This window comes from Trachurus trachurus (assembly GCF_905171665.1).
Source record: "Trachurus trachurus genome assembly, chromosome: 21".
Lineage (NCBI taxonomy): Eukaryota > Metazoa > Chordata > Actinopteri > Carangiformes > Carangidae > Trachurus > Trachurus trachurus.
Genome location: NC_139899.1, coordinates 2,051,379 through 2,069,145, shown reverse-complemented (window position 1 = coordinate 2,069,145; position 17,767 = coordinate 2,051,379). Strand labels below are relative to the sequence as shown.

The 17,767-nt window shown below is 40.6% G+C and overlaps 1 protein-coding gene across 1 annotated transcript in view; it reads left to right on the top strand.

Moving 5' to 3' along the window:
• LOC311004966 (nck-associated protein 5-like) overlaps positions 1-17,767 on the top strand; it is a 65,593-nt gene that overhangs the window by 9,048 nt on the left and 38,778 nt on the right. The window contains exons 2-5 of the mRNA XM_083997211.1: positions 4,807-4,897; positions 9,491-9,646; positions 14,356-14,424; positions 17,665-17,703. Of these exons, the coding sequence (XP_083853337.1) occupies positions 4,807-4,897; positions 9,491-9,646; positions 14,356-14,424; positions 17,665-17,703 (355 nt within the window). The remainder of the gene's footprint in view (positions 1-4,806; positions 4,898-9,490; positions 9,647-14,355; positions 14,425-17,664; positions 17,704-17,767) is intronic.

Genomic DNA, 17,767 nt, shown 5'->3' with positions numbered 1-17,767 from the left:
ATGCATTCATATCTAGATGGAAGGCATGTGCAGAAAGAACTTAACCATGAAGTACCAAGGTTTGATTGTTAACACGCTAACCCATTGATAGAAAATTAAGTGTTGCCATTTAGACAATTATAGAGGCCTATGTCGGACTGGCGGGATGTTGGAATGGTGCCCCCCCCCCAGTCCCTTCACATTTTGGACCTATTGTGTTTTAGTTTTTTTGTTAAACTCAAAAAACAGTTAGGCTGACTAGCTTCCAGAGGAACGTGGTCGTTTTAGCTTGCTAATGTTTGCTTATAAACAAGCACAAACAGCTACAACTCACTCAGTTCAGTGGCTCTTCCACATGTGGTCTCAAATTTAAAGTTTCATATCATTTTCCATTCAGTGGACACGTTCAGACCCCAAAGTGCATCACACACAGCACGGCAAATGCAAGCACTTTGAGCATGGCTGGTCCCAGTGGGATCTGAACCACCAACCCTGACATTTTTTATCCTCAAACCTTTGAGCAACACACAGTGACATATGGCCTTTCAGATACTCACATCCAATGATTCATTTTGCCTTTTTCTGGACTTAAAACTCAATGAATATTTCATTTCAGTATTCCCCCCGCCCCACAACCCCACCACCCGCTGTTTTCATTTTGGATGGGTTTGTTTCAGGTCAGTGGCAGTGACTTGGGGCAGGAATGCCAGTGGTGTGCTCACAGTCAGCAGCTAATGCTAATGGCTATGCCACACGCATCAAGCAGGGGGAAAAAACTGCTCTGGAAGTGACAGAGCAAAATGTCACTGCATATTGGTCAGTGTCTATCACGCATACACAGCTCAGGGGGGAAAACAATTACAAAATCACAATGCAAGACTACGCAGAGACATGGGGAGCCATTTCAGCAAATGTCAGCTGCAGCATTATGGGCATTATGAAGGCTTTAGTAAAAAATATTATATGTTGTTGTAGGACAATGTGAGTTTGCACAAAAGATCTCAGAGTAATTAAAAAGGTTGTAAAACAGAGCTTTCATAGTGGTGATAAACTTTACAATGAACACACAGTACATCAGAGTTACATTATATTCAAACATTTGTTACCAACATGGTTTTAGTCTTGATTTTTGAACATTTGCCCAATTGATATCTATCAGATAATATATGAAATTGAAGGTTTAAGTCATAGAACATTTTCACAGAAAAAATGGAACAAATAACTGCGTGTGTTGTTTCCCACTTTACAGACTTGTCTAAGTCCAAAACCTGAAAAAATGTTTCCGTGTTTTGCCGTTTTCACCTATTTTCTGTGTGTGGTTCCCTCCAAAAATACACAAAGAAAAACCTGTATATTAAGATTATATCAACAACATGTCATAGCCTAAAATTGACAACTTTCACTATTGTTGTCAATGGCAGGGCTGCAGACAGGGAGACAGTGGCATTTTTGTGACATTTCCTGTCAAAAACAAATCAGAAATGAATTTATAATAAGGAGATATCCAAAATAGAAGCAGCCTGCTAGTGGCTATTATCCACAGCAAGTTCTGGACAGAAAGACAAAGCTTTCCAGCATCTGCGCTGTTATCTGTGTTGTTTTCAGCTGGGGAGCTGTTTAATAATGTCTTACAGGCCCAATGTTAGAATTTCAAATTCAATACCCAGGAGGGCCGTCCCACGTTAAACTCCTTTAAATGTGGCTGTGGCCTTCATCTCCCAAATTTGAAGGATGCAACTGTTCACCACAATGCATTTTGATCCGCTTGGATAGTTGCCTGTAGGTCGTGTGGCAACGGAGAAAATGTAAATCAAAAATAATTTCGATAACCACCTATCACTACGTCCTTTATGTTTTGTCATGTGTCGTTTGTAAGTGTGAGGGTCTAGTCCTCAGAGAATTCCCAGTGAGTAATGAAGGAGCTGCAGCTGTTAAGGTTGCTAGACAACAGAAGATGCACTTTGGATAGGCCCGAAAACACAGCGGGCATTCATACATGGGCTAGACAAGGGATATTTGGCTCAGGGGCCACAACTAGTATTAAAATTTGACAGCTGGGTTGGGCCAGTATTAAGATGGATGGAGAGTGTTTGTGTGAACTAATATGTAAAAGCCATTACCTCAAAGTAGAAGAAAACTTACATTAAAATTACATTCAGTTTCAGTGGGAGCAGTGTTGTTGGTCATCCTTTTTTTGCTGACGCATCAAAGTTTGTGGTCTTTGCTTTAATTTAGAGATACATAATTGATCCCAAAGGATGATTTGGACAATTAAAAAGTGTGCTGTATGTGGCCCGTGGGATGAAGTTTGCTCATTCCTGGGCTAGACCATCTCATTGTCTCTCTTCCAGATGTGTATGTTCCTCAGAGTGGGGACCAAAGCAGAGTAAACGGGAGTGTCTATCTGTTCAAAACGGGGGCACATCATTCTGTTTTCCCTAGCTGAACTTTTTTCTCTTTGTTTATCTCCATGTTATATTTTGCCTGGGGGTAGACAACACCATCAAAATCTAAAAACACATAATGTTGTATAATAAGACATAAAGTTGTTCTGATTTGTTTTAATCAAACAACATTTTACAAACAGTTCTGCTTGTTCATTCAGTAGATGAGATGTTCTTAACAGCATTTCTCAAATCATTACCACCCTTAGATTGCTTTCTGTTACCAATCAGCGTTGCATCATTGGGTATGGATGCGGAGAAGTCTGAACACTGTAGGTCAGGTCATCTCAGGGGAGCTGATCCAGTGCTGATGTTGAATGTTCATGCAGTCGTTGTGAATGATGAAGTGTGAGGACGCCCTGTCAACGTGAACTGTCCCTTTAACACGAGAACCTCTATCTCTAACGCATTTATCAGCCTCATTCAGCTTCTCTGCACCCAATTAGCAGACTCCATTACTGTTTCCACCGGACTGGAAAAATGACGTTGCACTGCAGACATTGTTCACTTCAATACTCAGTAATAAAAAATGGTTTAAAGTTTTACATAAAGGCTCAGTCAGTGATCTTTATGTAAACAAATGTGTATCCCCATCATCAAAATTCAAGACAGTGAATAGATTAGATGGCTGATGCTCCGAAACCTTTTTTTTTTTTTTGGCTTTTTGCCTTTATTTGATAGTGATGACAGTAGAGATAGACAGGAAGTGGGGAGGCAGAGAGAGGGGGAATGACACGCAGGAAAGGTCTGCCCGACGCGGGATTCGAACCGGGGACGCCTGCGGCGAGGACTGTAGCCTCTACATGGGGCGGCCGCTCTACCCACTGCGCCACGCACCGCCCCAATGCTCTGAAACCTTTGATATGCCGTATATGTATGAACTAACAGGGCAATGCTTTTCAGATAATATCAGAAATACACAAAATACTGATTTTCATTAGATTTAACACAGCTCTAAGTTCAGTAATGTCACTGAAATGTCTTGAAATACTTTAATAAAATTCAGTACAGAAACTCATGGACTTTAGACAGTTAATGATAGATCTTTTTTTATTTTATTTTATTTTATTTTATTTTTTGAAAATCGTCCCTTTGGGATTATAAGGTTCTATCTGCATTCTGACCAGATTTGAGATTTAGATTCACATGACGTCACTGTGTTTCTGCGCCGCCATATTTGTGTCCGAATCAGGGCGATCTGGGCACAGATCACAGCATGTCACGTTACCAGAACAAGTGGAGTAGTAGGAGGAAATCAGCAAGAGACCGAAAATTGACGTTATTGGAAAGATGCCAGGATTATATTGTGCTGTTGAATGTGATAGCAGTCGCCAAAAAAACCCCGGACTGCAGTTTTATTCCATCCCAAAAGACGTAAAGTTATAGGCGGAATAAATGGTTGACTGCAGGCATCTATCAGTGGCAGCGTGGGCTGTGACAAGTCTCACAAAAAGAGGGGATTCACTTTTTTTTTAATAACATGGATATATTGAATTCTGCATTTTGATTAGGCTACTTTCTTATTAATTACTCACTGATTCTGCATTTAGGGTCTTTTATTTCTGTATAACAGACCGTTGCTAAGTAAAACGGGCCGTTGCTAGGGACGCCGCTCTGATCAGCGGAGCAGGGCAGAAGAACTATCAAGGATTTTTACCTTGTGTTTCATTTTTACCAGCTTCAGACTAATTGTGATGTTAGAAAAATGACTTGTAGCTTGTTAGAGGGAGAGTGGAGGCTCTCTGCCTCCCTCACCGCTGCTGGAAACCAAACCTGCGATCAGAGCGGACGGGCCAGCGCAGTGTCACAGCTGTGACCAGCTGTGTCTGTGCCACCGCGAGTCCGTGACACAAACGTGTCCCGTATCGTAATCAATTAGAACCTTATAAGACCAAGACAGAGTTTGAGTTTGTAGATAGAACCTTTTTGTTTTCCAGATTTAATGACCAAAAATGCATAAAACCTGAAAATACACCTCCTATTATGTTAATATAGTACCAGAACTGGAATATGTGAATAACTCAATTTTGACAAAAATGTCAGATAAAACTTTATAACTCCAAGGGGACGAAATGACTGACTGAATGTTTGGGAACTAACAAAGAGTCCCCTGACTGGGATAGTTTGGGTTACAATCTACCTGCTGTAGACTTGAGGGCTTTGGCAAGCACAACAAAAGCATTTGTTTTCCCACCTGGTACCTGTATTGGACTTGAGTGTGTGATGAACCATCAATGAATCGAGCCTTTGAGAGGATATAAATATAAACCTTACTGATACAGGCTCTATACTGTATGAATGAACCTTGATTCAACACTTTCACTCATCTCATAGTGGGATATATACTTACCAATTTGCATTGTTTTTCCCCCCTTGAACGCAGCATGGAGGAGACGGTGCGATCACTACTACAGAACCAGGACTCCCTGGAGGGTCCCAAGGTGGACCCACTGGACCTGATGAAAGCATACAAGGTATGGACCTCCAGTCTTCTATTAAATCCTGTGTAGTTTTTGTTTTGTAACACTGGCCTGATGCTTGTGTTGGCTTTGCCATCGACATTTTGATTTGAATCAAGTGAAATCCTGTCAGCACTTTTTGTAATGATTTGGCAAAAAAAAAAAAGCACTATAAGGTTAATGCAGACTGTGACATGAAAACATGCAAACAATGGATTGTTTTTGACTGAACTGCTTCTAACTTCGGATGTAAGAGTTAGATTATTATTGATCTCACAATGAAACCACTTCACAACTGTTTCCCATCATGTTCACAATATGCTTTGTCAACATACTGTACTAATGTAAGTCGCTGGATGAGGTTTTTCGTGTGCAGGTTGTTACTGTGTATCTAAAACATTTAAAAGAATGCTGGTTTGTTTCAGAAACAGTAGCATCTTGATTAGTGTTTATCCATGAAAGTGTTTTGGGTATGAATACTTAGAGAGCATAGTTTTTAATGATAGGAAAAAGCTTTTGTGAGCTCTTTTTGTTTGGCTATTTATGTTAGACTGATGATTAAATCAAGTTTGTTTCTCTAGAGGGAGGTGAGTCTGCATAGTGAAAGGTGCTAAACAAGTTAAACTAATGCCTCTGATGTGGTTTGAGTTGTGAGTGAGTTGTGTTGATGTGGATGAACATGCAAAACATCATAAAACCAATAAGTAAGGGAGTTTTTTTGCAACACAGCTTCATCAGTCATCTGTCCTTTCTGTCCTTATGCTAACATTCACCTGCCTCTTCTTTTGAATCAAGGCTTTGTAATGTTCAGTGTCTGCCATTCAAAACCAATCATTAATGTAAACATCTCATCATCAAGTGCCATACAAACAATAAGCATCAGACAAAAGAAACAGAGTACAACGTGCAAGACACCTAATAAAGTAAAGATATCAGAAAGGCAGAAATGAATTGTGTTCCAACACAATCATTTGTCAGAAGTATCAGACAACAGCATTAGAATATGTCTCCATAGGTGATAGTCATTTTCCGCCTGGTTGAGAACTTAATCTAGAAAAACCTTGTACCACTGGGCTTTCTGCATCTAAACAAAACATGTGGGTAATGTTAAATACCTGCTTAATTCAAGAAAATAATGGTGCAATATATAGTCAGTTCATTTCTCTTTCTAGTTTTCATTTTTGCAGTGTAATTGGATTTCATGTTGTTCTTTGTGCCAGTTTTATAGAGAAATCCAACAAATTGTAATGAAACCTGATTCATCCAAAAGATGCAGCACTGAAATGTCAATTTGCCGCCCTGTACTGCCATTATGACATTTTGTTATAAGATTGTGTGGGATCAGCTGACAGTCATGGTGACAGTGGCTCTCTGCAGTAAAAGTTCTGTTCCTGATGAACTGACGTCCCTGGAGAAGGAGAAGCCAAGTTAAAACACACATATGGATGATAAATTACATTCAAGGACGCATGAATGGTTGGGAGGAAAGTTACGGCTTCAGCTTAATGACTTTGTTACAAATGCACAATCACAAGGACGGACAAAAAATGATATCTGACCCTCTCCCACTAAGCCTTTGCTACACCACTGCCTCTCTCTCTCTCTGTCCATGAAAATATTCAGCTTTAAAAGCGAAGTTAATCTCACGAATCCCTTACATACTCCTGCACTTCACGGTTTAATTGAGCAGACACACAATGTCCCACCGGAGTCCTTTTTTCTGGACACCTGTTGAACAAAAGTCCAATATTCGTCGGTGTTATTCACATTGGGTCCACCGACAGTGAGGAGAATATTTGTCTTGTTAAATGCTCCGCCCTCTTCAACCAGCCTCTTTGTCTCTCTGCCATTTCAAGCTGGGCATGTAGCGCATGCAGCTTGTTTTAGCTCGGCAACTGGGAGACGGTCCTAATGACAGCTCTGGACATTTGTTCAAACACTTTACAACACCTATGTTTTAGTGAGCTGCTGCAGCTGTGTAAATAAGACTGTCCTTGCTGACTAGGACATGATGGTGTTGTTATGTACAGAGCTTGTGACTTTCACTCGGGAGAAAACAGGTGATGTCCTTCTCCTGACAACAGTTTGTGTAGTTTTAGTTTGCCAGAGCTTTATTATAAAAAGGTAGATCAAAACACTAATAATACTAGCTATTTTTTAAAATGTAAATATTTAATTGGTTATTTCAGAGGGCTCTGATCTGCTCACAGGTGAGGTCCCTTCGTGGTCGCCAGGTTTGTGGTGGCAAAAATGTGTTCTCTTTGTTCAGTAAAGATTTAAAAAGGAAGGTTTCACACATTGGCTGTCTTTTCTTGAGGTTTAAAGGAGAATTCCGGTCATTTTTGACCCCTAAATCGTTGTCCTGATGGTCACCCGGTGTTGGGGGGAGCAAAAAATGCGACTAAAATTGATGTTGCATTGATGTTGCAAACCGGAGTTACACCATGGCTAGACGGCGCTAGTGATAGCAACAACGCTAACCTATGGGGGCAATTCTTTCAACCACAAGAAACACTCAAAAAACAATAAAATATCTACAGTATGGTACATGACTGGAATCCTTATGACACACCACTGAACTCATGTAGGCCTCGTGTACAATATAAACAGTATACAGTATATTTTCCTTGTTGTTATTATTTCTTTACAAAAATAAACGGTCAGAGATATTTTGGACATTACCACTGCACTGCTTGACCGTTTAGTTTTGTAAAGAAATAATCACAACAAGGAAAAAGTGTTTGTTTCTGTGGCGGAGAGCAGGCGCTCTGTGATTGGATAGTAATGTCTTTCCAGGATGTTCCAGAGTTAGCCTGTCTGAGGTGAGTGACTACATGCAAAAACACAAAGTTTATACTGTTTATACTGTACACTATATGAGTTCAGTGGTGTCTCTAAGGATTCCAGTCATGTACCATAGATATCTGATTGTTTTTTGAGTGTTTGTTGTGGTTGAAAGAATTGCCCCCATAGGTTAGCGTTGTTGCTATCCCTACTGTAGTGCCGTCTAGCCATGGTGTAACTCTGGTTTGCCTGCATCAATTTTAGTCGCATTTTTTGCTCCAACCAACATTCTCCTTTAATAAAACATTCATGAATGGGGTCACACATACAACTGAACAGCACACGGTCAGTGGGTGAGTGAACTGAAGATGTTCTCAGACTCACTGTCTTTATAGTTACCAAACACATACCAATAGACACAATATGGCACCTCTGGGGCTCTGCCTAGTCTCACCACCAGGACACAACAATCCCTTGTAAATGTCCACAGGACACTCTGTTGTGGGAGTCTCTCTGGCTCCTAACCTTTAACCGGTCCTGAGTGGACGCTCTGGTGTACCTCACACTGCTGTCATCAAAGGGATTAACTAGGTACCACATATCACAAGGTGAAAAGAAGTTCAATTACAACCATGAGTATACAACACTTTTAAAGCATAATATGGGTTAACATCAACATTTTCCATTGCAACCCCAAAGCATAAAGTCTCCTCTGAAGCCGGTATTCAATAGCTGAGGCACCAACAGGTTCTAATAAAGGCTAGCAGGGTAAATAAAACAGAGGACAGTGGGATTACCTGTAGCCTAGTACTACCACATTTCACATGGTACATTTCTACAGCATTAATTCCATCATTACAACAACAGATTGAAGTCATACACACCTTTTTGGGGCTGCAAGACATTTAATGTGAAGATTTGGTAAGGGACAATGGCAAAGTGGAATTCTGCACTGAAAAGTCCAATAAGTCCAAAAGGCCAAGATTAGAAAATGAGCCATGGTTGTCTCGGCCACTAAGGCCACTAACATCATAGTCCAATCTGATGCGTCAGGTTTTGCTTTTAGCCGACTAATCGTCAAATCAAGTTGTCTTTTCCCTCATTGGTTCATGGTCTCATTTGCTTCTTTTTCTGCTTCAGAGAAACGAGCTAAACACTTGAATAAACACATTTAATTCTTCAGTTGGCTTTATATAACAATATCAGGCATTCTCCATCCATCCAGGCTTGCATGCACGGCATGGGGTGGCGTGTCACAGCCCTATGGACAGCACACTTGAGCATCCACTGTGATGTTTGTGTCAAAATGGGCTATATTATTATAAAACAAAGAAATTCTATGTGAAATCAGACGGTCAGCAGCAGTGAGCACCCCCGTCTAATGGTACGATCTTTTTTTCCCCACATATTGCGATGATTCGACGGCGAGGTTGGTAGTTGAATCAGACTTCTCCGAATCGAATCAATGAATCGTCGACTATTTGTGGGGTCAGCCCTATTGACTACTATTGATAATTCATGGTATTTTGTATGTTGGGTGAACAATCACTAACAGCTGCAAACACTGCAAAGTGAGGTGTTGATTCTCAGTGAGATCAGCAGTGCAAGTTACATATTAATCATTCATTCTGTAAAGCTTTGTTTGATTCAATATTAAAAGTATGGCATAGAATTCTAAAGTGAGGGAAAGTGGAAGTTTTATTCATGCAGTCTGCAGTCTGTTGTTTATCCAAGTGGAGGCCACTTTGATATGTAAAATGTATTCTTCATTTCTTTTTGACTGTGAGGCATTCAAGTCTTTGACCTGCACAAACTTCTTTCCAGGACAAACTCCTGGAGGAGATGTGGAAGCAGCAGGACAGTCTAGAGGGTCCTCCAGCCACCGTGGCAGAAATCCCCGCTTCGCCCGAGGCCGGCGGTGGATCGGAGGAAAATTCAAAGGACAGCAATCCCCTGCTGGAGCGGCTCCGAGCCCTGGAGGTAAAGTGGATTGCATGGTCCGCTTCTTACCCTTCCCCCCAACTGTTCCCCCTCTACTTTTCCTGCTTCTCGTGTACTTTCCCATCACCCATGAAATGTCAGATTGATCGATACGTTGTTGTCACATGTTTAATTAAATTATTTCACTTGATATCTACGGAGTTGAATAAGTGACCAGCTCAAGGACAGTCTTTGTGTCTTCCATGTAGAAGATGGATTACAGGGTCGCTGGGGTTGTTGATGTGGTGTTTCTTCTTTCACTCCGACACAGATCAATAAACTAATTATCACATATTTTTTCACTTAGGCAGAGGTCAGAATATTGTGGCCTGTGGACCTTTCCTTAAATTATAGTGTTTTTTCATCAGGCTTCATCAAAACCTTTAGGCGCGTTGCAGAAATCTACTTCAGATTCCTGTGTAATACGAAGCTGTAAATAAGATGTCAAAGAGGATTTCATAGTGTGCATTAGTGTACTGCACAATTCCTCAGTGAGCTGTGTTTAAAGAACCTGGGGAATCTGAGATCCGAGATAAAAATAATTCAAAGGCTTCCTGAGGTAAACACAGACTCTTCAAGAACACCCCAACATGAGACATGTCAGTTCCTGTGTAACTCATTTATCCACCAGTTTCCGAACGTCAAAACCGGAAGCCGGTTTTGCACTTCCGGCGGAATTGTATGTTTACGTTTCCATGGTTTCAGTAGTTGTCATAGTTGTTAGAAAGCTGGTGTGATGATCCATGCGTTTAACAGATTTTCAATGAAAAAAAAACGAAAAATAAATCCAAGCATTTACCGCGGCTACTGAAACCATGGAAATGTAAACATACGATTCCAGCGGAAGAGCAAAACCGGTTTACGATTTGGCGTTCAGAAAAAGGTGGATATCAGCATGTGAAATCAACAGTATTAGCTTGTTTAAAGGAGACATATTATACCCCCTTTCCACAAATTAAAATAGTTCCCAGGTGTCTTAAAGACATGTCTGTGACATGCTTTGGTCAAAATCCCCCAAGTATCAAACATCACAGCTCTTTTCATCCTCTCTAAACAGCCCTGTTCAGAACGGCTGGTTTCAGTGCCTGTCCCTTTAAATGCAACCACTGCTCGCAAGGCAAGACAAACACCCAAATATATGTCGAAGAGCCTTCGAAAAGTGATATTTCCATAATATGTCCCCTTTAATTAAATAGCTCGTAGCTTTGTGAGGTCAAATAGCTCCCAAAAGATAATTAACCACGATCACACGTCATTATTAGCATTCCAGTCAATGTGGCTTCATGTGAAAATATCAGCAGCACATGTTGATGATAAACAAGCGCAATCAGTGTGTCCTCATGACTCTGTGTGTATCCTCCCAACACCTCAGTAAATGAGAGCCCATCAGGCTGCGCAGTGATCCTGGGGGCAGAGGAGCAGCAGAAGACAAAGGAGTTATTCATATCCGGGAGGTGATAATTAAAACGCTGACAGGGTACTTAACATTTGGAGTCGGTGTTCCAGTGAATGTACAGTAGCTCTGTCACACCTACAGTGCCCTGCTGAAGAGCTAATAGGACTTACCATCTGCTGAGAGGCCATTGATCACACTGCTATAGTGCTACAAAACAGATTTCACTGCCTCGTTCTGCTCGCCCTCACTGCAGGATGTGAAGTTGTTGTTCAAGTCGACTTTATTTAAGGACATGGAGCAGACAACTGTAGAACTGAGTTTTTATTTATTATCCTTTCTGATTTCACCTCACTGTCTTAACTGTACAGTAACCACAGTCGTCTCTTGTAAGATATTAATATACGAATGAATTGACACTCACCAGGGGTGTGGGACTTAAATCAAACATGTGCGATAACTGAAACAAGTGGTGTTTGTGAGAAAACACTGATCTCCTGCAGTGTGAATGTACAGTACAGTACAGTTCTGTTGAATGATGAATGAACAGTTGGCTGGTACAGTGAAAAGCTTAACACAGATTAGTGTCGGATGGTTTAATCCTTCTCTTTTTTGTTTATTATTCAACTATGAATATCCAGGAATTATATTACAATTAAAATGTAGCTTAGTGGTTTAAGTCAGTGATGCCTTGAACAACTAAATGAAATTTATGGAGATTTAGTGAAGCCCCGCACAAATCATTGAATAGAATGAATCACATTGTTGGTCTTACCTTATTTCCACAATATGTGTCATACAGTGCATTCATTCCCCTCTTACTCATGACTCTTTTGAATCTGAACAGAATCCATGTGTCTTACCCCTTTTGAGGATACGATTATCTCCAATGTTCATCACAAACAAACATCTATAAATACACTTGGAAACACTCAGCATCCTTGTAATTCCAGAAGCTGCCTAATATGAGAATCATTGTGTTTTAAAGTTTTCTTCATGATCAGAGTCATTCAGTGATAGTATTTTGTGCAGCCGTGGATACACAATTAACAAAAAGTGGTAACCACTCACTCAGCATAATTATAATTTGCCATAATGTAAATAAATGTGGGCAACAAAGCAGGTCTAATCTTTCCCACTGTCAGGGTCTGAATCACAGAGGTTATTGTGGGTTCTTCTGACCCGCTCCAAGTGAAGACTCCCCGGTAAAAGAGAACAATTTATATATTAATGTATCTATATCCTTCTTACCTGTAACTGTCCCATGTTCATTCACATATAATCTAATGTTAACAAATGGGGGTTGGTGATGAGCAGTGATGCAATGGAAGCACTGCTGTAGAATCTTTCGGGGAAAAAAAGTTCATTATTTACCTTTTTTTTATTTACCATTTTCACAATTACATTGACTTACATTACTCTACTGTAAGTACTGTGCTTTATGTACAGTTTTGAGGTACTTGTATTTCATTTTGGTATTTTCATTTTATGCTACTTCATTCTTCCACAACTCACTTGACTGAGTTGTTTGTTTGTTTGTTTGTTTTTTTACCTCAGAGGAAAAGTTGACTCCCCTGACTGTGTATGAGTCACACTCTGCTAATAGTGAACTTACTTAATGACTCCATTACTGTATCCTTCCTGTTTATGTCTCAAAACTCGATGGAACCTATTGAAGTTCTTAAACTTAACATTTTTAAAAAAAAATTAAAATACCTGAAATACTGTACCTTCCACATAGAAATGTACAGCATTTATGAATATCCCAGACTGCTCTAACAATAAAATCATGCTAAGGTAGGCTATACACATTAGATTGATAGATATTTTAATATAATTGAATATTAATATATATTGATGAATTCATATCTTAGCAATATTACATTCAACATGTGGCTTGATGAGAAATACTCTGCATCCTTATACTCTGGTTAATTGGGTTTGAGTTCAAGTATTTACTTCCAGCGGTGCTTGCTGAATTACTGGAAATGACTGTAAATTATTTCAGTGATATTTTTGTGATATTTCATTTTCTGTGGCGCTTAAGAAAACCCTCATAACTGCTCTGTCAATTGTAATTATCTCTGAGAATTAAGTGCCCACTTAGATAACACCAATTTCCTTGACTGCTTTGTTGACCCTCATGGATAATTCTGAGGGAGTGTACTCTGTGGTTTTCATGCCGCTGCCTCTTCATGCTTTCTGCCTTCATTTTAGGCACACTTGTAATTAAACTTTAACGCTGACCTGAAGAAACATTACACGGTTTTCCATTTAGTTCGACTACTTTCCCGTCATTATTCCACACTCGGGTACCTCCCATGTAATCTAGCTTGAAAAATGAAAATAAAATTGCTCTAGGAACTACAAATAAGAGCAAGAAGATAAATTATAAAAAACAGACTGAGCTGGCTGTGGTTCTTGACAGAGGAGAAGTCACTGACTCCTCTCAGCTCCAGTGGAATATGACAGTTAAGCTTAAAACACTGATTGATGTGATGATCCCTGCACATCAACCATGTTAACTGTGAGAAAACAAGGATAAGGGAGCATGGCAGGTTACATCTTAGCAAGGGATTTATTTTTAACACTCACTTCAACACTTTAGTACAGCGTGCAGTTTCGAAAACACATTTTATAAATCAAGATTCGAGGCCTCAGCCAGGGTTAAAAAAATTGTTTTGTAATTTTGTGCATCATCATGTTTGGGTAGAGTGAGGGTGATAGCGAGCTGCCAGGTGAGGTCTCCGTTGAAAACTGCTCATTCCTCTGATTATCAGCCATTACTGAGATTTTCTGTGGACCTGCTGTGCGGAGGAGGAGTTGCCCACAGCACATGAGAGAAAACAAGCCAGCTCCGTAGCTCAGCTCCTAAGATTTACTGAACTAATCATTTCAGTGGAAAGTCACCTCCTGAGTTCCCAGAATGCTTTTTGTTCCCTGTCGGGCAAAACCACTGTCAGTAATTGAATTATACCTGGGGTACCTCAAGTGAGCCTTGCAGACACACGGAGGATCTGCAGGATGCCTGAAATTTAAAGCATCGTTCATTTAGAATCATTTTTCTCCGGTGAACCTGCAAATCCCACAGCGCTGCAGGGAGAGAGTTTCTGGATCTGTCCGTCTGACAACATCTTCAGAAGAGTGTTCCATGTTAGGTTTTCTGATGGAGCGACCATAGTATTTACAGTACTGTATCTACGGCTGAGATGTAAAACCTTGGCTATGAAAGGTTTTTTTTTCCCCAAAATGATATCTGGGTAGTGGTTATTACTGTAATTCCTCCTGTTTACCTGTCTGTTGTTTGTTTGTGCAGGCGGAGAATTCTGCTCTGTCGATGGAAAACGACAATCAGAGGAAGCAGTATGAACGCTGTCTGGATGAGGTGAGTCCTGGTCTTCTCACTTTCAAAAAAGAAAAAAAGAAAAAAGAAAAGGTTTGCTGCGACCAACTAGGTTTTATTAAATGAAAAGTTCAACAATTTGGCAAATTGGCCCATTGCCATAATCCCTATAGTTTTAGGAGTAGGTTTGTCACCTTTAATTGTCGGTGCAAGAACGGCGGAGCAGAGCCGTCAGCTGCTCAGAGCTATGCTACGGAGGCTAATGGGATTTCTTGGTTTCCCTCATCAAACTCATCAAATACACAATCCAACAACTCCACAACGCTCTGGTGGACAAGTTGTGACCTGCACATTCACCACGCTATGAGATAATAACAGAATGTTACCAGACAGAGTTGTTTTCGAGGTAAATTCATTCAGCAAACTGCTGATGCGCGTTCCCCTCGGGGGCAGTTTTTCAGCGAGCAGTCTCTGTATTTACCTCTAAAACAACTCTGTCTGGTAACGTTCCGTTATTATCTCATAGCGTGGTGAATGTGCACGTCACAACTTGTCCACCAGAGTGTTTTGAAGTTATTGGATTGTGTATTTGATGAGTTTGATGAGGGAAACCAAGAAATCCCATTAGCCTCTGTAGCGTAGCTCTGAACAGCTTGCGGCTCTGCTCCGCCGTTCTAAAAATAGCTTGCACCGACAATTAAAGGTAACAAATCTACTCCTAAAACTATAGGGATTATGGCAATGGGCCAATTTGCCAAAATGTTGAACTATCCCTAGTTAGAAAAGAAGAGAAACCATATGAGGCATGATCAGAGCTGTATTTAGACACTGGTAATATTCCAGACTCAAAGGAACCTTAACATTCTGGGAAATGAACATGATCACATTTCTTTTCAAAGGTCACTACAGCCTGTTAATATGTTTTATTCTTTTTATCCTTTAAACAGAGCCAGTCTAGCTGTTGTCCCACCCTCTGTTATTTTTTATTTTTTTTGTTAAGCTATAGGCTGTAGACCAAGTTGTGACTCCAGCTTCGCACATGAAGGCACAGTGGAGGTTATCTGAAGTGGAGTTGAGTGAGGTAGTTATCTATAATCAATGTGTCACCAGCAGCAGATTTACAGTAGACCAGCGGCTCTGCTCTCAGTGTAGAGCAGCAGCAGCAGCAGCAGCAGCAGCTGTGGATGTGGACATCTGCAACAACACCTTTTTAGCCTCTTTATAAGATGACCACATTTTCACACAGCCTTTACCTTGGAACCACAGTTTGTAAAACTTGAACAACTGTATGTATCACTATCAGCGTTAGGCACGTTACTTTAAAATTTAAAATTAGTTATAGTTACTAATTACTTTCCCCAAAACGTAACTGAGTTATTAACTGAATTACTATATTATACAAGTAACTAATTACCAGGAAAAGTAACTATTGCGTTACTGTTTTATAAAAATGCTCAAATATATCAAAATACTTGGACTCGACTCGCCCTCCTAACCCTCTAACCACCATAACCCTAACCTCCCACTTATCTACTGCAGTGGTTCTCAAAGTGGGGTCTGGGGACACCCAGGGGTCCTTGAGAAGGTTCAAGGTGATCCCCAACTTCTTCTCAAAATTTTACCACATTTTTTTTCGGGATATGTCTTGACATTTTTCCAAAAATTCATGCCACTGGCCCTAATTTGAATATACAAAAAAAGTAACATTATTCAGTCTCAGATATTTGTGTATTTCTAGTATTTGTTTCAATTTTTTTTTACACTTTAACGGGAGTATTATTCTGTAATGGGACTTCTTGAGTCAAGTAACAGCACATTTTATTGTCAGTAAGGGTAACGGCGTTATAATGGAGGAAACAGTAACTTTTTTGATAACTCGTTACTGAAAAAAGTAGCGCCGTTATAACGCTGTTATTCCCATCACTGATCACTGCAAACAAGTGCGGCTGCAGCACTCATCCAGTGTTACTCTACAGACCAGATGTCTGGGTCTGGGTGCTCCAGCAGCTCATCACTCAGCCTCTGTTCTCCTGAACGCACTGGTCTGAATCTACTGCAGATAAAACTCTGACTCTGATAGATAAGAACCTCACACACCGGCCTACGTCAAATAACCCCAACTGTCACTTAAACACACTAATAGGATCAATCTACTCATCTCACTCTCAGAAAACAAAGACTTTAAGGTTGGGCCGTGTTCTTTGGTGATCCGGCCTCGGACGCTGAGAGCTGACCATCAGCTCCTGCAGCCAGGAGCCTCTCATACACACTCTATTATCTGGAGTGTTAGTGAGGTCCACAGAGGCGAGCCCAGAGAGGGCTGTGTCTCTAATTGAAGCAGACAGACAACAGAGCCCTGGGCGCTTTGGGAGTGAGAGCTCAGCGCTCAGGAGGACAGACTCCTTCCCTCCTCTTTTTCTCCCCGACAACACCCTGATTGTCTCTCCATCTCTTTTCCCCTCCGTCTCTCCTCCATCTATCTCCAGCCGGCAAGCCCGCCGCTCCGCTTTATTTATTTATTTTTTTTCTTAGCAGCCCTTCACTAATGGGCTTGTTACCATGGAGATTGCTGCCCATGAGAATCTAGCATACATTCTGTGCTGAGGACAGAAAAGAGTTTCTGCCGAGGGATTCATTTCTCTTCTGCTGCTTTTTCAGTCTTATTATACACATGAATCGTTTTTGGGGGGGAAACCATTCAGGAGGCTTCCTGTCATGGTCTGAATGAGCTGAGGCGAGTCGCTTTGATGGATAGATGATAGTTATTATTCCTGTGTCGAGGTATAATGTGTGCTCCTGCTTCAGAAGTCAAAATAAGTAGAGGAGAAAGCTTTTCTGATCGTGCTGTTCCATAGTCAAAAAGCTAAACTGAACTTTTTGTTGAGATGTATAGAAAAGTTAGGTCAGTCCTATCTTAAGGCAAGGAAGGAACTCAGGGACCATAAAAATAGGAACCATAAAAGAAAAAGACCTTTGTTCAGATTTTTTTTTTTACAACACAATTTGGTTTATTTATGTGCTGTGGACAAAGTTGGGTATACTAACTGCAGGCAACCGCCATGTGATTTCACTGAGCCTGAGTCGGTGATGCAACATGCTGTCAATTTGTCCTCACAGCATCGTACATGCCTCCAGATTCTCTGTGATGGTGTTCACAGTGGGTCGTTTTTCTCTAAAGTCTGTCTGCATTTCAAAGCTCCACAGATGTTTCCAAAATCCATTTTCAGACTAATGACCAGACTCGTGAATATTTTGACATATGTTTTACTTTCTCTCTTTCAGGTGGCCAACCAGGTGGTCCAGGCCCTGCTCACACAGAAGGTTTGTCTCAGTCAGTCAGAACCTTTGTTGGCTGTATTTGCATTCAGCTCATTGTTAGAGAGTT